At 43.3% G+C, this 22,591-nt stretch overlaps 2 protein-coding genes and 1 pseudogene across 4 annotated transcripts in view; all 3 read left to right on the top strand.

The window, feature by feature from the left end:
• The first annotated feature begins 4,474 nt into the window (after positions 1-4,474).
• LOC118919694 (translational activator of cytochrome c oxidase 1) lies at positions 4,475-12,716 on the top strand. Of its 2 annotated transcripts, none has more exons than XM_057501609.1 (5): positions 4,475-4,997; positions 6,244-6,350; positions 7,725-7,852; positions 8,381-8,558; positions 10,662-12,716. In XM_057501609.1, the coding sequence occupies exons 1-5, from the start codon at positions 4,718-4,720 to the stop codon at positions 10,722-10,724; spliced, it is 756 nt and encodes a 251-aa protein (XP_057357592.1). In that variant the 5' UTR covers positions 4,475-4,717; the 3' UTR covers positions 10,725-12,716. The 2 variants fall into 2 exon arrangements, with proteins under 2 accessions (XP_057357592.1, XP_036755736.2); XM_036899841.2 differs by having other exon boundaries at positions 4,477-4,997; positions 8,893-12,716.
• Positions 12,717-17,159: 4,443 nt separating this feature from the next.
• The window catches only part of MAP3K3 (mitogen-activated protein kinase kinase kinase 3), a 55,033-nt gene continuing 49,601 nt past the window's right edge, over positions 17,160-22,591 (top strand). For both annotated transcript variants that reach the window (XM_036899842.2, XM_036899844.2), the window contains exon 1: positions 17,160-17,463. In XM_036899842.2, the coding sequence (XP_036755737.2) occupies positions 17,460-17,463 (4 nt within the window). In that variant the 5' untranslated portion in view covers positions 17,160-17,459. The remainder of the gene's footprint in view (positions 17,464-22,591) is intronic.
• LOC118919748 (U4 spliceosomal RNA) lies at positions 19,510-19,640 on the top strand (annotated as a pseudogene).

Below are 22,591 nucleotides of genomic sequence, written 5' to 3' on the forward strand. Positions count from 1 at the left end.
CCACATAAACAAATACTGGCAGTGTTGTGGAGTAACCGGTGCATTCAGGCTAACTGTTGGCCCTGAGAAGGAGGTAATCACCCATGCCTGGGTGGGAGCCAGAGGGGTCAGGGAAAACTTCACAAGATGAAAGTTTGAACTGGGTTTTGAAGGCCGAGTAGGAGTTCTTGGAAAGAGGGAAAGACATTTAAAACAGAACATCCGTGTACAAACTTATAGAGGCAAGAAAGTATATGGTGTTCAGAATTATTATGTTGAGGGGTTTTGTATGAGGACTGGTGGGAAATGTGGCTCAAGCCACATTCCAACAGGACCCAAATCAGGCAGTCTTTTGTGCTTTGCAGAAAGCTTTGACCTTATTCCTTCATGAGACTAGAAAATTTACATAGAAGTCATTCTCAAAACCACATTTTAGGAGTCAAAAAAGTGCCTCTGAGTCGGGGGTGAGGCAGAGTCCACAATTATATGTAATAGTCAAGGTGAGAAAAAGTCAAAGCCAGAACTAAGGAGCAGCAGAAAGGAGGAGGCTCAACTGAAGAGATTGGTAAAATGGGATAATCAGGATTTAGTAATCTCTTGGTTGTGAAGGATGACAAAGAAATGATAACTCCCAGACCCCGTGGGTTTGGACTCCAGGCTCTCACGGCCCATTAGAGTTTTCCAGTCTGAGCCAGTTTCCCAAGCTTGTGCCCCATTGTGGACAGATGAATAGCATTCAAATGCTGTGAGTACTGGATGAGTACTCCCTCTATTTTTATTTTCATTCGTGTTGAGCTGTTTGAAGGAAAGAGAAGAAAAGCAAATTGTGATGGGTTCAGTAAGTGCCTGCCTTTGTGTCAGAAGATGGGGAGTGGCAGTGGGTCTGCAAAAAGTCGTCTGAGAGTTTAAACTTACGTGACGAGTACCTGCTGGCTCTGTCAGAACTGTGCTGTATGGTCTGACGATGTGTATTTTATGGGACATACGTGATTCCTGTCCTTGGATTTTTAAGGGGAAAACTGGAGGAGTAATAGTGTATTTGCTTTGATAGACTGGGCTGTGCTGCAGTAACCCCCAAGCCTCAGAGACTGAACTCAGTGAAAGTTTATTTTTTGCTTACATGAAGCCCTTTGGAGGTTGGTCAGCCCTCCTCCATCTTAAAGCTTCATCGCCCAGAACGCGGCCTCCAGAGTTGCTTTGGAGGGGTGAGACTCAGGACAGGCTCGCTAGCTCCTGTGCCTGTCTGCCAGGTTTAGTCATGTGACTCATCCAGCCTAACTCTAAGGAAGGTCGAGAACTGCCTTCCCATGTGCTTAGAGGAAAAGTAGCGGACAGATAGTAAGGACTGCCACACCATCAAACTAGTGAAGCATCTGGACTAAACAGCATCACCTCATTTGCTGCTAGCGCTGGGCCCATGTTCAGACCAAGACTGATCAAGTAGAACTCTGCCCTGCCGCCATTCATCATAGATAAAATTAGCTAGCTAGATACGGTGTTAACGGGAAATACTACTTCTCCCAAGCACACAGCAAAACTTAAAAGTGTCCTAACAATTCCCTTCTTTGACCAACTACTATTTTTTTTTAATTCACTGAGAAACTTTGTTCTCTAAAAATCATAGACTGTCAGAAAGTTTGCTGTTTGAAATGTCAGTTGAGGGTGAAGCCTTACAGTCTTGCTTAGAGAATCTAAGTCACTTAGGGAAGGAGCCTTGATTTTCAACCCAGATGTGGAGCTTCAGAGCAGGGGGTTCTGAACACGACAATCCACTTTTAACTTTGTAGTTTCCAAGAGTTGGCCCCTGGGTCCACTTTGCAGTCCAGAGCTGACGTTGACCCTCTTCATACAGCTCTGTGTTCCTTTGTGCCTGTCAAACTATTTCATTGAAGTTTTATCTACCTGCATTTTACCCCCTAATCTTACAACTATCTTTTCTTTTGATAAGACTCACACCATCCCCCTGTTGTATAGTGTCCCTTGTTAAAGTGGGTCAGTAGTCTGACTTTGTTGAACTACAGGTTTGCCCTGTTGGACTTAAGCTGATTGGGCTAAGGCAATCTCAAACTTTGTTTTGGCCTTTATACTTACTTATGGTTAAGATTTCCCTAAATTTTCTTTTTGCTACTTAAAGTAACATTCACATTAAACTATACTTTTAAATTACAAAAAGCAGTACTATATATGAGTGGCTAGTAAGTACATGAAAAGATGCTCAACATCATTAGTTATTAGGGAAATACAAATCAAAAGCACAATGAGAAAACACTTCATACCCACTAGGCAGGCAACAGTGATAGTCAAACAGAGATGAAAACAAATGTTGGCGAGGATGTGGAGAAACTGGAAACCTCATACATTGCTGGTGGTAATGTAAAATAATGCAACTGTTGGAAAACAGTCTGGCAGTTCCTCAAAAGGTTAAACAGTTACTCTATGAACCACTAATTCCACTCCTACATATATACCTAAGAGAAATTAGAATAATATGTCTAAACAAAAAAAACCTTTGTACATGACTATTCATAACAGCATTATTAGTAATAGTAAAAATGTGGGAACAACTCAAAATGTCCATGTGCTGATGAAGGGATCTATAAAATGTGGTATGTGCATACAGTGGCATATAATTTGGCAATAAAAGGAATGAAGCACTGATATATGCTACAAAATGGATGAACTCTGGAAACATTATGGTAAGTGAAAGAAGCCAGTTACAAAGGACTGCATATTGTATGATCCATTCATATGAAATGTCCAGAATTGGCAAATCCATGGAGGCAGAAGTAAATTTGTGGTTGCCTGGGATGGGAGTATCTGGGGGAAAATGGAGAATGACTACTAATGGGTACAGGGTTTCTTTTTGGGGTTATTAAAATGTAAAATTGTGATGGCTGCACAAATCTCTGAATATACTAAATACAAAATTGTACACTTTAAATTGATGACCTGTATGAAATGTGAATTATATGTCAATAAAGGTATTATTTTTTCTAAAAAAGGAACTGTGCTGCACCAGGACTACAGTGTCAAAGTATTTAATAACATGGTAGAGACAGACATAAACATTTTGATACTAAAAAAAGGTAAGTGCTAAGGTACAGGCATGCATGAAGGGTTGTGTGAGCACAGAGTAGGGCATCTGAGCCCACCTGGAGAATTTGGAGATGTTTTCCTCTGGTGGGAAATGATGCCTGAGCCGAATCTTGAAGGAGAAACAAAAATTAGCCAGGTGAAGTTAATTGGAACACAAGCCAGCAAAGACAAAGGTTTGTACTTAATACAGGAACTGGGAGAGATACTAGGAGCAGCCTGGGGTTTCTAATATGGCAAAGTACAAGGAGAGTGCTGAGCCCATCACTAAGTAGCTTGGGTAATAAAAAAGCAATTCATAAGTGAACTATTAGTTATAGCTAGAAATTCAAAGCAGAACTGAGACTTCACCAAAATGGTGACAGCTGAGCAGAATTCATATTCAGAGTACAGTTAATTCCCTCCAATGGGAGGGTATTATTAGGACATGGGATTGGAAAGATAAGTTGATCGAGATTATAAAGGCTTTTACCTAATATAATAAACTAACAAAATCATTACCTGTGTACTTTATCCCACATATCATTGCAAGGTGCCTGTGTCCATTATCCCATGTAATCCTTGTAAGGTCATTCCACAGGTAAGGACACTGAAATATAGGAGAGTAAAGGAACTTGCCCAAGGCAACACCAGCTAGTGGGACAATCCAGGTTGGGACCCACCCAGTCTAACGCTGAGGCTACAAGCCTAAACTTCACCTTGTCTTGTTTTCTGCCTAACATACCAAGTCCTTTGGGCTTAAATTTCACCATCATGGGGAGCACTGGGAAGTTTTCAGCAGTTGGCACTTTGTTTCTTCTTTATCTTCTCTTCCTAATAGCCTCAGTTTTCCCTTTTGGGAGAGCAGAGGGAAAATGGAAAAGTGAATTTGACTCTAGGAGGCTCTTCTGATCATCCTTTGTCTCCTGAATGTCCTGTGTCTCATCTGAACCTCAAGCCTTCTCTTGCAGTAAGGGGCTTCATCACTGTAGTTATTGCTATCAATGTAAGACCTTATTACTTTTAAAGCTCCATATTTTATGTTTTCCAACCTTCCTAAATTGGCAAAGCAAGTAATAGTACTTTAGTTACGGACAGGGAACAAAAAGTTGAGAGAAAGAAAATGATGGGGCAAATCATATCTCTGGGCGGAGGTTTCTCTTCCTGTAAAATGAGGCGGTTGAACTACATACTTTTTTGCAACAAAAAGTTTATTATTCTGGACTTGCTCAGAGCTGGGAAGCGATTCGGAAGCAACATGTATAGCTACTGGATTACCGTGGGAAATAAAGTCCGCGGCTTCCCAGGCAAACATAAAGGATTGAGCAGTGGGGTCGCCCCACATTGACCCCGGCTCTGCGCAGGTGCGAGAGAGGAGCGAGTACGGTGCGGCGGCGGAACAGATTTTGCGGGCCGTGGGGACGCCTTTTTCGAAGGGACCGGGGAAAGGAAGTGTGCCTCATTATCGAGAGTACCCGCTTCCGGCCTCTTGGAAACGGTTTTGGGTCCTTCGGGTTCGGACTGCTTTGGGCGGGCCTGAGCCTTTCGTAATCTGGTGACGGGTGGAGGCGGCTGCCGGTTCCAGATATATCTGTTTAGGCGGCGGACGGGACGGGCTGACCGTGGCCGCTGCTCTTTCGCTGCCCTTGCCCCCGGGTCTGATCAGATGGCTGCCTGGGCCGCCGTCTCCCTGAGCAGGGCCGCTGCCCCATACTTTCGGGCGCGATGCCCCGGGGTCCGGGCCGCTTCTCAGCGCGTCTTCCCGGCCTCTCAGCCTAACCCCTTTGGCTGTAGCACCTTTTGGGGTAGGACACTGCACCTCACTGCCGCGGTCCCTGCCGGACACAACAAGTGGTCTAAAGTCCGGCACATTAAGGGTCCCAAGGACATGGAAAGGAGTCGCATCTTCTCCAAGCTTTGTTTGAGCATACGCCTAGCAGTTAAAGGTGAGAACCTGATGATCACCCTCCTCTGTCTTCTCTGTGCCCAAAGCCTTTTTTGCCTTCCGGAGGTAGGTCAGGGTCTACTCCTAACCTCGGCCCTCATTTTCTTTTCCTTTCCCAATTTCTAGCGTTGCCCACCTCAAAAGCCCTCCAAACACCTACTTACATTGTATGTCCCCACTCACCTTTCCAGATGCTGAGCATCTGCCAGCTTCTCAAGGACCTGTTCTTAGGAAAATAAGATGGTAAAAGTGACTACTTCATCCTAGTCTGTAGCTGAGTATTTCATAGAAACAGACCCTAAGTGTAAGGTCACATGTATCTTTCCAGAAGAGACAATTTAAGCCCTCTGCAGTCCCCTCTGATAGTATATATATTGTGGCAGGGGCATCGAATAAAGCTATTACTTGCCCAGGCCTCAGTTTGCTTCATTAAAGTTTCCTGAGACAAATTTTCTTGGATGGTAGGTTTACAACCATGTCTTCTCAGTTGTATGGTCCCCATAAAAAGGTTCTTGTTTTGTTTTGTTGTTGTTTTCAATTTAGTGTCAGATACCTGTAGGAATGGAGAAAAGGTCCTGAAAATATATGGACTTTGGAGTCAGAAATACTTGGTTTCTGTCACTTACTTTGTGATCTTGAGCAAATGGCTTGACCTTGTTGAGTTTCAGTTTCCTTCTATAAAACAGGGATAGTGTCAACCTTGAGGGAGTTTCTGGCACAAAATACGCACTCAGAAAATATTGATTTACCCCTAAAACCTATGCCTGATATTTTTCTTGGCTTCCTTTTCTTCTAGATTCTTGGTACTGAGTTACAGCAACACTGTCAGATGTTTGTTACGCATCAGATAGTGGTGATAACAAAAATAAGGAAGGTATAGCCCCTGCCCTCAAAGGCAGTATTATTACAATGTCATATGAGCATTTCAGTAGTTACACACAAAACAGTAGAGTCGGAGCAAGCTGTTTTAATAAGTACAGGAAATGTTGGTACAATTTATATCCCTTACCTATTCATCTAATATAAGTGGTGTTCACTGAAACCTAGCAGAAAGATCTGTTCTTAAAGAGTGCATTTGAAACTTCCAAAATACTTCATTATATCCTATTCAAGCACTGGATAAAGTGCTATAAACTCATTGAGAGCTAACTGATGACTTACTATTTTGATTGGGGGTGGGTGGGTCAGAAATTCCTTTTGTCTCCCATGCTGTAATACGATGTCTTCATTCATCTTTTCTATCTCAGAAGGAGGACCCAACCCTGAGCTCAACAGTAATCTGGCCAACGTCTTAGAGGTGTGTCGCAGCAAGCACATGCCCAAGTCAACGATTGAGGCATCACTGAAAATGGAGGTGTGTCCTCAGTTTGACATTCTTATTGATCACAGCCCCTGCGGGGTTCATGTCTGGAAGGCCACCAAACACTCCTTAAATTATCAGAGAGAAGGGGTAGCCTAGTGGTTGACACCTTCAACCCAGAGCCTTCTGGTGGCTCTGTGTCCTTGGACATTGGCTGTAGGAGAACATTAAGGGACTGAATGGATAGACAATGTGCAGACCCATACAGCCTAGTACTGCTTAGCCAAGTCGCAAGGGGATGGGCTGGAAAGAAGGGCTACAGTATGGGGAAAGCCCTGAAGTTAGATCGAGGAGGAGTTTGCTTTTCTTTTTCAGATACTTATATCCTAAAGGAGAAAAGCCAGTAGAAAGTAAGAGTGTGTGGACAAGAGTGGTGGTGGGAGGGGCAGGAATGTAGAGCCCAAGTATGGGAGTTGCCTTTGAGCCTGGGTAAGGGGACACCTCTTTCTTTGGGACAAGTAGGAAGGATCTTAGGAAGTAATAATCATCTTAATAACAAAAGTTATTGAGTGCTTACTCTAGGCCAAGCATTTTGATAAGTACCCTTTATGCCTTATATTTCTGGATCCTCAAAGCAACTTTATGTGGAACACGAGGCACAGAAAGATTAGGTGACCAAGTCACACAGAAAATGACAGACTTGAAACCACATAGATGTCAGTCCTTGTGCTCTAACCATTATACATCCTGTCTTCATGGGAGCGTGGTGCAGATAAGCTGGTAGAGACAGAGGGTCTCTCCCTCCCCCACCACCAGTGGGCCTTTTTTTCCTTTGGAAAGAGGAAGAAAGTCATTGGTTGAGAGTTCCTGGGCAGGCAGGAGGCAGGGTGTTTGGAGAGAGTGGTGAAGATCAGATGCGTGGGCAGGGGATGAGTAGAGGTGACTTGGGAGGTCCAGATGAGATTGGTCATTAACCCTTTGATTGATTGAATTTTGTGGCCGTGCTATTTCCAGTGCCTCTCATGGTAGGGCTCAGGTGTGTGATTTCCCACAGTGGTGAGCACAGACATCCCAGGTGGGTTTCATGTGGAGTGGGGTATAGAGGATGAGTCTTCATGGTAGTGACTGGGAAATAAATGTGGGATTCAGCTGGGGAGGGGAGGAAACAAAACTGGGAGATGGTTGATTGTTCAGGGACCAGAGAAATGACCCCTTCCAAGTAAGCGGTAGTAAGCACTTCCAGTTACCCCAAAAGTTGGTCCCAAAGACCTCCTCCCAGAGGGTGAGGACAAAAATAAAGACTTGAGAGCCTGGGCTCTAGCCCAGAGAACCCATCCCATGGAGTCACTTTGTGGTATATGTGGTTCTAGGCTGGCATGCAGGAGAGAATTGGGAAATAAGAAAATGTGCTTGTGTTGTCTATTACAGAAAGCCAAGGCTGTTTATTTGCTATATGAGGGTCGAGGCCCTGGTGGCTTTTCTCTGCTCATTGAGGCATTATCTAGCAGTGGCTCCAAGTGCTATTCGGACATCAGACATATCCTGAGCAAGAATAGGTAGGTGTGTGTTTGGGGAGAGGGGAAGGGGATGGAGCCTTGAGGTTCTAATTTGCAGGGGAAGTACTGCTGCTCTTGGTGGTATTTCAGGTGTTAAGCTGACTTCATCCTTAGCAGAATCCAAATGGGATCATTTATTTTCTCTTTATGTGTTCTGTACTAAGCAGGATCCAAATGACTTGTTCATTAGGTGTAGAAGGGGCTCTTTGTCCCATTATTCCATCTTAGCCATGTAATGTACACACCTTGAAACATAGCACTAGGACAGGAATCTTAATTGCACAGGAAGTGATGAGCAAAGTCTTTGCATCCTCCACATTCTGATCAGAGCAGAAAATATCAAGTGGGGATATATTTGGCTTATTCCCCTGCCCAGCAATAGCTGTATCTTCTCCTTCCAGAAGAGAGTTGTTCTGTGCCTGCCTATACTCCAGAGGCTGGGTGGAAAATACAGTGTTTGAATGCAGTGCTGTGTGGAGGTTGAGTGTCTAAAAGGCATTCACTCTGGCCCATTTCCTTTCCTGTCAGGGGGATGATGGCTGAAGGAGCTCGCCACTCCTTTGACAAAAAGGGGGTGATCATAGTTGGAGTGGAGGACCAAGAGAAGAAAGCTGTGAACCTGGAGCATGCCCTGGAGCTGGCAATTGAAGCAGGAGCTGAGGATGTCAAGGAAACTGAGGACGAAGAGGAAAATAACATTTTTAAAGTGAGTATGAAGCCTTAGTGTTTGGTGGACTTCTAAGTGTCCTAACATACATATTAAGGCATGCCTGTCTCAGTTTCTTTCCTGTGCTCAGAGGACAGGTGACATAAAGAGTTCACATATTTTGCACAAACATTTATTAAGTGAATACTGGATAGGGCTTACTGTACTGAAGACTGGTAGAAGGATTCAGAACACTGAAAACTGTATCTCTGCCAGGGAAGAGCTTAAACCCAGTGATACATTATAGTAGTTCTACTCATGTTTTACAAAGTTCTATCTGACTTTGTCCCATTATCTTCTGGCTGCTCACTTCCTGACTTTCCTTTGTCCGTAGTTTATTTGTGATACCTCTTCACTGCATCAGGTGCGGAAGAAGCTGGACTCCCTGGGCTTGTGTTCTGTGTCCTGTACACTAGAGTTCATCCCCCACACAAAGGTGCAGCTGGCTGACACTGACCTGGAGCAGGCTGCCCATCTCATCCAGGCTCTTGGCAACCATGAGGATGTGATCCAAGTCTATGACAACATTGAGTAACCAGGCTGGCTACTCCCTGGGCACTTTCCTAGGCAATTGGCAGCCCATTCTGGAACACAGCCTTCGGCAGTGTCTTGTAAGACTAAAGCAGATGGGGGGGCCTAGCAGGTTAGGAGGCGTAAGACTAGGACCTGCAGTTTTGTGGCCAAGGGAATCACCACATTTCCTTGGGGCCTCTTTGTCAGCTCTGCTGGTGTCTCAGAGCACTCCTGCCTGAGTCCCTGCACTCCCTCCTGGATGCACAGTGGAGCCCAGTCAGCTAATCAGACTCTGATCTCAGGAAGTTGGCCCTTGTAGGAAGGTAGGTGCCCTGAGGGCCTGTATTAGAAACTGCTCTTAAATAATAACAGTGATTGATCTGGGTTGCTGTTTTTGGCTCTTGAGTTTTCCTGGTTTTGTGGCTAGCTGTTGTGACCCTCTTGACTTTGTTTTAAGTCGGTAGGTTTAGTTCCACTACTCTGGTCCCAGAACTATTGTCTGTTTTTTGATTAACCATAGAAATGTACCTTTCCCCAGGCACTCTGCTCTAATGCTGGTCTAGTAGCCTACACCTGTCATTCATACAACTAATATTTATCAAAAACCTACTATGTACCAGGAGCCAGACTTACCAGGAGCACAAACTGTTCCATTGGCACCCTGTGTTGATCCTGCTCTAAGACACAGGACTGCTCTTTTATGGGTAGTGTGAGCTGCTGTGCATACATCCTCATTCTCTTTGGGTTGCCTCTGTGCCCTGCTTCTCCAGGGAGCTTAAGGCTCTAACCCAGTGGGAAGTCAAGTGCCAGTGATAAAGGACTCTCAGGCCTCTCTTTGCCCAGGATCCTGTGTGTTCTGAAATTGGTCAGAGTAGACCCGTTGGCAGATTGGACTGCTCTCAGAAAAGGCTATGCCAAGCTGGTTTTGAAAGCTGCTTGGTCCACCAGACGCCCAACTCTAGCTCCTTTTCATCTCTGATGCCAAGTAATGGGGCAGTGTGAACTGGAGAGGAAATGAGAACAGAAGGAAGGGTGAGTCAGGAGCCTGGTGAGGTGGGAGATGGAGCCTTGGTGCCTTTTGCTCTGGTGTCACTTCTGGGTTTAGAGAGACCAGGAGTGCCAAACACCTGTGCCAGAACCCATCAAGAATGTCAGGCCTGGAGTAGATTTTTGATCCCTGTTATTCACCTACTTGTAAGTTGTTTAAACCAACTCTGAGCTCAGAGTAATTTTCCTGAAGAAGCCTCAGATAAATGAGGATGGAAAAGAGCACAACCCAAATTGGCTATAAATGGTAACTTCAGCTTCTAGGAAAAACAGATTACCAATTTCACAATGACTTCAGCAGATGGAGAGCAAAGGCTAGGGGGAGGAAAACCAATGAAATAATCCACAGTTATACCAAAGCATATGCTCTTACACTTCATTTCATAATCATGATACTACCTGGGGTTCTTTAGTTTTTATAGGTGATAGATACCTCATACAAATAATCTGAAAAGCACATCATTAAAACAGGGCAACTTAAAGTTTAAATGCTGTTTCATAATTTATGATACTTCCATATACTTTTTTACTTGATTTTCACAGGAGACCTATAAAATAGCCAAGCCACGTATTTTCTTCACAAATGGTCTCTTACCAAGCAGGTGAGAACAAGTCTAACATATCTTGTATTGCTAGACCTTGGTATAAAATAAATGTAATTTGTGAATGTTGAATATAAAGGCATCCTAGATGGCTCTGCACTGACCCCTGGTGGTGCCCTGCCGGCTTTCCTGCGGTTAATATGGGAAAGGCAGAAATGAAACCTTATTTGTTTGGACCTTTTCTGACTCTAGATCTGGTAGATACCCTTAACTACACAGGTTAAATAGTTAAATAACTAACTATTTAATTAAATAGTTAAGTAACTTTTTATGTATATGAAGTTTTCTGCCACTAAAAATTATTTTTCAAAGAATATTTTATGTCAGAAAATGTTAATATGTAATGTTAAATGGAAAACAAAGATGCAAACTATATATATAGTATGGTCCAAATTTTAAAATATAAATCATAGTGTACATATGAACTTATAAAAAAGCTCTAGAAGGAAATGTACCATAACATCAAAGATGGTGGTTATGATTTTTATTTTCTATAAACATGAGCTACTTTTATCACGGGAAAGTTTTTTTTAGACAAGAAAATTAGTCACATTCTTGTCTAACTAGGGAGACAGGATGTGAAAGACCAGGAGTCACCTTAAAGCCTAACGGGGGGATTGGCTTCTGGCTTGCCTTTGCCTCACCTTTGGTCATTATCTTAGCAACAAAAAATCATTCAGCACCTTGTAGCTGACTTGGGCTCACTTTCAAGTGTCCTTTCAGTGGGCTGGGGGAATCTGTGAAAGCTCCTTTCATAGTCTTGACTCTTACAAGAAGCACTCATGTGGTATGTAGCTACCCAACCTCTGCCAAAGGCCCTGGATGAATTTAATAGGAACAGTGAATTCAACCATATGGCTGGGTTTTTTTCCTCCTCTCTGAAACATACAGCATAGCAGTCAATAAAGCTTCAGGTGCTGAGAGATCCCAAATTCTAGATTTTTATTTGAATCCCTAGGAATTCCTCTGAAGGAGACATTCTATGAAGAGAAAAATAAATGAGCCAGTAGGTCTAGCAAAAGCAAGTGTTATGATAGATACCACCCTAGTCTTGACTGAATTCATTTTCTCTTTATCTCCAGGCAGTGATGGGATAGCAGTTTTTACTTTCTCTTCTTTTTTCTTTCTTTTGTCTATGCCAAAAAGGTAACAATTACTGGTTTTTAAAAGCCAAACCTTATAGAAATATATAACAAAAAAATAAGAGTCCCATCTAATCTACTTCCTAAGATACAACCACCTTTAACAACTTCTCTATATTATTTTACTCATTTGAACCAATCTTCTGGGGAACAAATTCTGACTGCTAATTGCTAGTAAACTTGGATGAGAACTTAATCTGCACCTATTTCTTCATCTATAAAATGGGGATAATAGTGGGAAACAAGGCTATTATTTATTGAGCACTTACTGTTGCCAGGCATTGTTTGAAGTACTTAACATATATTAACTGATTTAATTCTCAAAACAGTCCTATGAAATAGGTACTAAGTATGAATGAACATTTAAAAAAATTGAAATGTGATCATTATATACATTTCTGCTATATAACCTGTCATTTCTCCTTTTTTTCACTTCACAATATATCCTGAATATTTATTTGTTGGTATTAGTATGACGTCTGCTTCGTTTTTTTTAGTAGCTACATAGTATTACTGTATTAATTAATATGCCAAAATTGATTTAATTAGTCTCCTGTCAGTGGACATTTGGGTTGTCTTACCTTACAAAAGATGGTGCAGTGAACATTGTTTATCTTTGCTCACTTGCAAAGTAGTCCTTAGGATAAATTTGCAGAAGTGGAATTTCAACATGAAAAGCAATTTTTCTTTGAAAGTTAATGTCAATAATATATAAATATCATGTGATAAAAATCTTCTGTGAGGTATATGTCATTCCTTAACAATGCAGATAAACTAACTGGTTGAACTGGTACTCTGAACGTGTCCAGTTTACCTCTGAATTAAAAGAATTTTCATTAAATCAGGTGATAGGTTGGATGGTTTATTTTCTTTTTTTATACCAGATTCATTGAGTTACCCAAGAGAATTCATTCATTTCTATTTATTGTTCTCTATCATTCGAGCATAGAAGTATCCCTGTGCTCTTGAAAGAAAAAAAAGAAAGTGTGCAGCTGGCATGTGATTGAGCCCCCTAATGGGACGAGCACTTTCTGAGGCTCTGAGCGCTATGGGCAGGTTGTGATCCTTGGGGTCAGGTATATCTCAGGTACTTAACCAGGGCATCAACTCCGTGTAAAACCAGGGGTACATCATGGCCCAGATGGGAGCTTCACATGGGGAAAATGAAGAGTGAGGAAAGAAACAACATAAGAGAAGATAAAATACAAAGGGCACACTTGTGGAAATAAATTATTAATGTCTCCATTTGAAATTCACTTATTCAACAAATACTTGTTGTTTTGAATGTTCTATGAAAGGTGCTGGGCATGCCAACTTGACACAGCTTCTGTCTTTATGTTTACTTTCTTACAGGCATTTATAATAGAGTAGGACAAGTGCTTTGACAAAGAAAGTACTTAGGTGCTCTGGTACCCAGATTTGAGGGTATCTGAGAAGGCTTCCTGGAGGGCGTGGTGTTTAGGTAGTCTTTCCCTGAAAGATTGGGGTAGGGGCAAGAGTGGAGGAGGAGAATGTTTGAAACAAAATAGCATATGAAGAAGTGTAGAGGCAACAGAGAGTCCTTTTTGAGGAACTGTCAGGGTTCTGTGTGGCCAGAACACAGAATTTGAATGATGGGGTTGGTAGAGGTTGGACATGGAAAAACTTGTGACTGGAGAAGGAATGGCCTGGCTCTTAAAGGGCCTTCTCAGCTACATTCACATATTCGATTTTTCCTAAGGGTGATGGGAAACTAGTTTTTAGTTAGAGCATGACAGGACCAGGTGCCTGTTTTAAAAAGATTACACATTGGGAGACTGATAAACTAAGTAATCCAAGTGAAAGAAAGAGTTCAGTGTTTTGAACTAGGATAGTGGAGCTGAGGGTGGGGAAGAGGTGGACAGATTGGACACATGGGCAAGATTAGCTGTGGAGGAAGAGAAATAGAAAGAGCTCTCCAAATTGGATAACTCAGATGCATCCAACTTGAGAAGCTAAGATGGGCAGAGGAAATACAGAACTAGGAAGGAAAATGGTGAATTCAGTTTGGACCTGTAGAATTTGAGGTACCTGTGAGACATTCAAAGGTGATGCCTCTGGAGCTCAGAACAAAATCCTGTATGTTAAATGCAGAATGGGAATGTTTGAGATGGCTGGTTAAAGGACAGACAATGGAAATGGAGCCCTCAAAGAAAGGAGTTTTAAAAGGAAAATCAGAGGGCTCTTTTTAGTTAAAAGGCTTGCAATGCAGTTCTTCCTGTGTGTGAGGCACTGTTCTAAGTGCTAGTGGTAAGAGGAGTGAACAAGACAAATCCCTGGTCTGACAGTTTATATTCATTGTAGTTTGGAGGGAAAGCAAATGAGTAAATATGAAATTTCAGGCACTTTGTAGGAAAATAAGGCAGAATATGGGGATAGAGAATGATGGAGGGGAGAGAAGCTCTTTTGGGTGGAGTGGTTAAGAATTCTTAGTATTTGACATTTGAGCCGAGAACTGAATGAAATGCAGGAGTTAGCCATGGGAACATCTTGGGGAAGAGCATTCCAGGCAGGAAAAATGGCAAGTGCAAAGGTCCTGAGGCAAAAGGTCCTGAGCTTGGTAGGTTTCAAAGTATGGTAAAAGAAGGCTAGTGTGGCTGGAGGACAGTGATCATGGGAGAGTGGTAGAAATAGGTAGGAGAGGATAGCTGGTTCCAGCTCCTATTGAGCCTGAAAGGCCATGATAAAGTTTGGGTTTGATTCCAAGTGTGATGGAAGCCATTAGAGGGTAGACAGCAGAGGAATTACATGATTTGAATTACGTTTTCCAAGGATCATCCTGACTGCTGGTGCAGAGAATCATTTGTTGGGTGGCCACAGAGGAAATATGGATACCAGTTAGGAGGCTAGGACAGTCATCCAGGAGAGAGGATAGCAGGTTGGACTAGGGTGGTAGTGGTGAGAAATGGTTGGGTTCAGATATATTTTGAAACAGGAGGTGAAAAGACTGCTTAATGATTGGATATAGGATTGTTCAGGAAGAGTAAGATCACTGAAAATTCACAGGTTTGTGTTTTTACAATTGGGAGCAGAGTTTTTTGGAGGCAAAGCAAAAACCATGAGTTTGGTGTAAAACGTGAACTTGGAGATTTGTTTTAGACATTCCAGGAGAAGCTGCTGAGTAGACCTTTGGATACAGGCAATGGAGTGGGAACTAGATTTCCATTGGCATCAATGTGCCTTGTTGAAATATTTATCTCAAGGGTCAATAACGTCAAGGGTCAGATCTGAGCCTAAGATTGGCAGATTGTGACCTCCTCCCGCTCTGGCCTGTTACCGAATTCTCAATGGGGTGATGTCCCCACCAGGCAAAAAATGATTCTTAAGGGGTGAAAAAAACCTTAAATAATATAGTGGTATATGGCCTTCAAAACTCAGTCCTACCTGACCAAAATCTTAGTCCTCAGTATTTAATTTCTCTCATTAGTCAGAATTTAAATTTATGTAATTTAAAATTTTCTTCTTGGAGGGGAGTGAAAATGAAATAACAACTGAGAAGTACTGGCCTAGTGCAAGAACATGGTCTTTGGGTGTCAGACAGACATGGTATGAATCCTGGCTCTACAACTTGGGCAAGGTACTACTCTTTCACTTTCATCATTTAAATGCCAATGGTGTTACTTGCCTCAGAGTTTTTGGAAGGATTAAATGAGATGATGTACCTAGCATACAGTAAATGACAGATAAATATTACTTTTCTTTCTCCTTTACTCTATCTCCCCTGCCCAGAAGAGAGATTATAGTTAAGGAATTTCAATAAATTGGGTAAGGATCTAATCAAGTGGGAAAATGACAGACTTAAAAGCTTGTTGAAGGGGGAAAAAAAACCCCAATAAACTACCAAAACAAGGGGCCTGGTTAAATATTGGGGGAGGGAGAAGGTGTAAAGAAAGAGGGTAGTCTAAGATAGTTCTTAAGATTTGACAGCCAAGGTAAAGCCACCACTAAAGGCCCTTAGTTGACAGTTGAAAATGGCATCTGAGGAAGATTATTCTGGACTCTGATTTATATTACACTGGAACAGGGACTAGAGGAAGGGAACCCACATTAATTGTGGTGGACTTGGAATCTGCAGATCTGGGTGTATAAGATGTTGAACAATGGGGGTTGGGAAATTAATTATGGTCACTCTCTGTTTTGAAATATCATGCAGCCAGTGGAATTGTTTTGGAACAATATTCAGTGGCACGGGAAAATACTTAACAATAAAATGTAAGCATATTACAAAACAATATGAAGCCATTTTTGTCAGACATTATATTATCAAGGTAGGAAAGAAAGTTATCTCCGGGGTGGTATTTTTACTTTTGCTTTTATTGCTTTTGTAAGGAGAGAGAAATGGTTTTTTTCCCCCGAAAGAACCTTTCTGGAATTTCCAATTACTGGTTTCAGCCCTGGCCAGCAGCACTCTCAGGTTTCCAAGGACCCACATTCCAGCACTACCCCAGCCCCTCCAGGGTGTGGCCCCGAAGGTATGAGACCCAGGAAAAGGCGGGCAGTGGTGAGGCCACTCCTGCCTCCGGGCAAGCGCAGTGTATGGACCGGTGGACTAGCCAAGGGATCGGGCAGCGGAGGTGGCCACACGCCGGGAAACGCTCAGAGACAGAACCCGTCCCGCTTATTATGCACCTAGTGTGAGCACAGTGACGGGCAGGACGCCAGCCTCAGGGACCGTCGAGAACCGGGAGGACGAGAGGCCGCTGTGTTTCTCCAACGGCTTTCCCAAACTCCAGCCCCAAAGTAGCCGGCGGGGAACTGCGCCAGCCCGCGCGCCAGCGGAGCCTCGGTAACTGATGGGAGGTGGGAACGCGGGGGGAGCCTCACGCACGAACTGTGATTGGAGCAACCCAGACCTCCCGGGGAGAGGGCGGGCGAGGCAGCGAGGGATGCGCAGAGGCGGGTGCTCAGAGTCCTACGTAATTGGCTAGCGGCGGAGTGAACCGGTGCTGTTTCGGTGATTGGCAGAAGGTAGACAGCCCTCGGAAACCGCCTTCGCTTCGCCCATTGGCATCCTGTGAGAGTAGGCGGGATTGGTCCATCGTGTGGTGCTGATGATTAGCAGGCGGCTGAGAGGGTGTTGGGAATAGGCTTGGTGGGAGTGGGCGGTGGGGGCGGTGACTTCCTCATTATTGGCTGGTGAGGTGGGTAGGGGTGGTACGAAGGTCCAGTAATTGCCTGGGATTGGCGGGCACTGCGGTGAGTGACAGGCAAGGGGACGAGCTGCGCGACCAGCGGTTTGTTTTTCGGAGCGTTCCTGAGGTGGAGAACGGTGGCCGGACGGAGCGACTGCCGGGCTGAGGGACTGGCAGGCGGGCGGGCCGAGCGGTGCCGCCAAGGCCGGGCTGGGCCGAGCCGAGGAGCGTCGGGGATGTAGCGGGCCACCCTGCCCATGCCACAGCGCCCGGCCGCGGGCGGAGCCGGAGCCGGAGCCTGGGGAGGCGGCGGGGGGCCCGACCGCAGCCCGCGCCTTCCGCGCGGAGCCAGGCCCGCTGCCGTCCCCGCCGCCCAGGCCCCCGGCATGCAGCTCCGGCTGCGGAGGTGACACTCAGGCCCGAGCCGATACCGCCGCCATCTCCACCATGGGTGAGTGTCGCCACCGCCCCGGCCTGTGCCCGCGCTGCTTCACGTTGCCCCGCCCCGGGCTGAGGGGAGGAGAACCCTGGGCCGCTGCCTGACAGGCATGGACAGCCCGCCCGAATGGGACTGTGGACCGCCGGCACCCGCCCGCTCCTCTCGCGGCTCCGGGACGGGGGTGGGGTTCTGGCTTCCCCGGCCCGCCGGGGCGGTTCCGGCCGGCGGAGGCCACTCGGCAGCCTCCTTCCGGGCCGCGCCGTGGGCGCATCCCGAGGAAGCGGCGGCGCAATCGAGGGCCAGTGCTCCGCGGGGCAGCCCGCCCCGGCCCCAAGCGAGCCGGACTGCGAACCCGAGGGCGGGGGAGCGAGAGCGCAGTGTGGGGCCCAGACTGGAGGCTGGTGCAGGCCCAGCTGCTGTTGTGTCTTTTCCTTGATTTGCTTTTTTTTCCTGCCTGTGTCATTTCCTTCCCTTTGCTCACACAGGCCTGCCTGTGAGAGTTCCCGGGGCTTGCTCTCCAGCCCTGTGCGCTCCCCAGAGCAGGGGGGAGGGCGTGTGGGGAGATAGGCTGGGAGGTGATTAAAACGGCAATCCCTGTTATCTACCGCGCGGTTGAGAAATGAGAGCTGCGCGCAGATTGCTGGAGGTTAGGAATTGGTTGGGGGCTGCCAGTTATAATTCACGTCCTACTTTTTGAAAAATCCAGTTGCAGTGTTTTACATCCATTATTTTTATCTTGCGATATTCCTGAAATTATGTAACTTTTGAAGGAAGCATTCGCTATACAAAATAATTTCTATGAAATCATTTCCTTTTTATCAATATTTAAAGTTTCTGTTGTGAAGATGTAATCTAAGAATACCTTTTAATGTCTTCCACACACAGCGTTTGAACTGAATTATATTTCATGTCCTTTTGGTAATTTAGTTTAACTGTTGAAGGAGATGAAGAAGCAAATAACATTTCAGATGTCCAGTACTTTGCTTTTCTTGCTGGATCAATAGTGACACTGTTGTCCACGATGGCAAGTTTGGCATTGGCAAGTGTTTGGTATTGTCCTAAGTAATTCAAAGAGTAAACTTATGTCAAAGGATCCTTTGCAAAACCATTCATTGCATCTGTAAAGTGCCCCTTGTGAAGAGAGAATGTTATGGTTTGCTTTGCGCTATAGCAAGGTCAAGTCATTTTTATAGGAGGTTAAGTGTATGCTGTGTCACTTAGGGCAGATATTTTTTGCCCTATCTCTACACTCTTGGCTTTGAATGAACTGCCTTGTTCTATGCAGTCCCTCTTACAGTAAGGGGTGGTTTTTTTCACTTGCTGGGCTTACTGTTTCCTTCCCAAGAAATGCTTGTTTTTTTGGGGAAAGTCTCCTGTGACAGTAAGCATAAAAGGAACTGTAAGGTCTGAAATACATAATTCAACCAATACTTACTGAACATTTATAGTAAATGGGGCACATAGTTCTTCTTGTCCTCCCCAGATTCATTTATCTTGTGTTCTGGAATTTGATAATTGAACTAAATCTTTTAATTGATTTATGAACCTGCATTTGTGATAGTCTCACCTTTGGGGGCAGCCTCAAGTCCCAAAGGGGAGTATGAAATAAGTGTTTGTGGACCTCCCATTCCCCACTTTCTTGACTGCTAAACCAGTTAGAGTGCCCAGACATGTTGGGTGCAGTTCATTGTCTAATGTGAAAATAAATGTCACTCTCTTCTCACATTTCAAGACATTTTGTTTAAGTGTCTGAGTATATGGAGAGACAGTAATAGGGAAGAAAGGAACTATATAGGTAGGGCCCAGAGTCCCAAAGGAAAAAGGACCAGGACTTCAGTGTCTTCTCATGTGTCCCCAGGTCAGTTTTACATGAAGAAACTGAGATAGTGAGGTGGGAATTAACTTGCCTGGTGGCTGCAGTGTATTTGGCAACCTGGTTTAAGATCACTGCCTGCCTTCAACACTTTTCCCTATATCATTCTCTCTGTTTTGTAGATATGCAATTAGGGCTAATAACTGAATTCTCCCAGAACCTGGCTCTTTAATTTGCTTTGTATAAGCTTTGCGCAGTGGCAGTATCGTAGCCAATGAGGTTTATCCGAGGTGCGATTATTGCTAATTGAAAACTTTTCCCTAATTAGCTTTGTGGTGATATAAATGATAAAAATTCAAATTCCCAGGTTAGTTTGCTTTAGTTGCTGTAGTTCTAAATAAACTCCAAGGGGATGAAAAGAGAGAAACATGGACTTACTGATATTTTCATTACACTTATTAATTTCGACCCCAGCAAGGAAAGGACTAAAACTAGAGGCTCTGCCCTGCAGGTTCTTTGGTTAAGTCATATTTTCTGAGCTGTTCTAAGCCCCACACTCAAGCCTGTTTGACAACTTGAGTTGGTAATAAAAACAGGTCAGATTTTATATTAGCTGTTAGCCCCAGTAAATTTCTGGTGAAAACTACACTTATCCCTGTAAATAATAGGAAATTTTTTGGTGGGTAAGTGGGTGGGTTTTGATACTATATGGTCATAAAAAATAATTGGGATTGACTGGTCGTTTTTTTCTTGGTCACACTAGATAGAATTCTCTTCTAGTTTAAGCAGTTATAGTGGCAAATGCTATTAATAACACCTGAGGTTAATTAGTGTTCATTTGGATTTTTTAATAAGCACAATCTTAAACTTAGTGGGAATATTACTGAAAAATATGTTACAATTTGGAAATGTTGCAGGAAACTATTGAACGGAGTATTGGATTAAGGATGGTGTGGTTCTGGTGTGATAACTTGATTTGAAGTCAGAATCAATGTGATTTACAGATACCTTGTGTCCTGAGGGTTCCAAGGCTGTTGGGAGTTCCCAGTTGCACCAGTCTGAACTCAGTTTGCCCAGAACTGACCACCTATGTAGACTGAATAGTTAGCAACTGTTTTGATTGAAATTGAGATCACAGTTTAATGAATTAACTATGAGGTGTTACAGGTACTTGGTCAAAACTGTGCAAAGGTACACAGTGGGGAGAGAACAATTCTGTAGTTTTAGGTTTGAAATACACAATCCTATAGTCTTTAGACCTTTAGATTAATTTCATTAAATATTAAATGTAGTAGTGATATTAGCTTCTTATAAGTAAGCAGTGATTTACTTTGTAATATGTATTTTTAAGTTTTGAGCCATCAATTAATATTGAAGGACAGGTATATCCCATAAACAGAAAAACAAACATCAGAGCTATAGCATGGGTTCAGTCATGTCCTTGAAGGAAAAAAGTTTCTTGTGAATTGAGGATTGGGTCTTTGTGCTACATTTACTAGAAAAAGATGTTTGCGCAGGTATGGACAGGGTGGAGGCAGTGGGAGTATTTGAAATGTCATGAATTATTAGTCAAATCTGGCTCAGGAGTACTCCGAAGCACGGGATCTCCTGGGTGAGCAGTGTGATCAGACAATCTGGCAGAGCTGGATAGAGTGTTGGCAAGATGAAGGAATAATATCGTTAGTTAAGTGAAAACAAAGATTAAGATACTATTTTGGAGATTTGTAGAAATGGAGAAGAGAAACTTTCTGACATAGTAAATAGATATCATGCAGGACAACACTGTTTATTGAAGCAAATGGTGCTTCTGGAAACTTTTCTGGATTCTTAGCAAAGGGAATTCATAAATGGGAGTGCTTTCAGAAATTCTCAATCATAATATAAATTGGTCACAGGATGGTAGCACAGCATGGAGAATATAGCCAGTGATTCTGTAACAACTTTGTATGCTGACAGATAGTAACTGCACTAGTTGGGGTAAGGATTTAATAATACAGGTAACTGTTACATACTTGAAACCAATATAAGATTATATACCAACTATACTTCACTAAAAAATAAATAAGTAAAATAAATGGGAGTGCCTTAAGCCCTGCTTTTAGATAGTAATAGTTCAGTTTGGAAGACTGACTTTCTGCTAGAGCTAAAGAGAGAGGATGTGTTGCCTGGCAGCCCCCATACTATAGGTCATGGTGTCCAGAGAAGACAAAGTACATGGTGCTGGATAATTATGGGTAGATAATTACCTGTCTGGTCAAGACTTCTGAAGAACTTCCACTTTTTAAGCCCAACCCTAATCCATGTTTCACAGATCTCTTCTTTTCTCTTTTCTATGAATATTCCTCCTCTAGATTCTTAACCTCTTAATTCTTCCTCTGTGCTGCTTCCTGGTAACTTTCAAAAGTGTCAGACAAAACCCATCCTCAGAAAATCTTTTCAAGTTTACAGCATACTATTACCCCTGCTTCAACTTGTTCACATGTAAAGTTTGCAAATGAGTTGTTGATTTCCACCAGTTCCAATTTTATTTTATCTCCAGCTTCTTGATTCTCTTTAAATTTTTGTTTCTGTCTCTACCACCCTATGGACCTGGCTGGGCTGCAGCTGCCCTTCTGTGGGTTGGGCCACTGTGGTGTCACTCTTGTTTTTTCCAATCCTCTTAAAGGCTTCTTTACCAGCATACCTTCTTCCTACTCTACTCCATAAGGATTACTGTTCACTGAGGATTAGAACCTGACCCTCTTTTCGTCCCTGCTACCCCTCACTTGCTATCATGTCCTTTCTTGTCCTCAGTTCATTTTTTAAGGTTTCCTGCATAGCTAGAACACCTTGCTTTTCTGAAAGAATCTTTATTCTGTTAATAATTATGTAAAATCATGTGTACAACCTCTTGCTACTCACACTGTAAAAAAAATTTTTTTTACACAGGTTTATGTACTCTGGTTTGTATATTGTCTAATTCAATCTCTTTATTTGTATGACCTCATATTTTTATGTCATTTATTCTTTTACCCCTAGAGTTTGAATACCTTGAAGTATTTTCCAAAACTGTCTAATGTATAATACATGAAAGGTACTCACTAGATGGTTATTGTTAATGATTAATAAAAATTCAGGACTAAAATTAAGTATTAGGATAGATTAAGTGTCCTCCAGTCTTTTCCCATTGATGATCATAGCCAGCATTTTTTTAGCATTACTAAGTGTTAGGTACCATTAGGAGTAATTTGTAAGTTTTTTTTTTCCTTTAACTCTCACAGCAGCTCTGTGAAGTGATACTTTTATTATCTCCATTTTACAGATGAGGAACTGAGGGTTAGGGAGAAT

The sequence above is a fragment of the Manis pentadactyla genome, chromosome 4 (assembly GCF_030020395.1).
Source record: "Manis pentadactyla isolate mManPen7 chromosome 4, mManPen7.hap1, whole genome shotgun sequence".
Classification (NCBI taxonomy): domain Eukaryota; kingdom Metazoa; phylum Chordata; class Mammalia; order Pholidota; family Manidae; genus Manis; species Manis pentadactyla.

Coding starts and splice junctions, on each gene's coding strand:
- LOC118919694 (XM_036899841.2), top strand. CDS start 4,718: ATGGCTGCCTGGGCCGCCGTCTCCCTGAGCAGGGCCGCTGCCCCATAC. Junction 4,998..6,243: donor CATACGCCTAGCAGTTAAAG/GTGAGAACCTGA, acceptor TTTCTATCTCAG/AAGGAGGACCCAACCCTGAG. Junction 7,853..8,380: donor CATATCCTGAGCAAGAATAG/GTAGGTGTGTGT, acceptor CTTTCCTGTCAG/GGGGATGATGGCTGAAGGAG.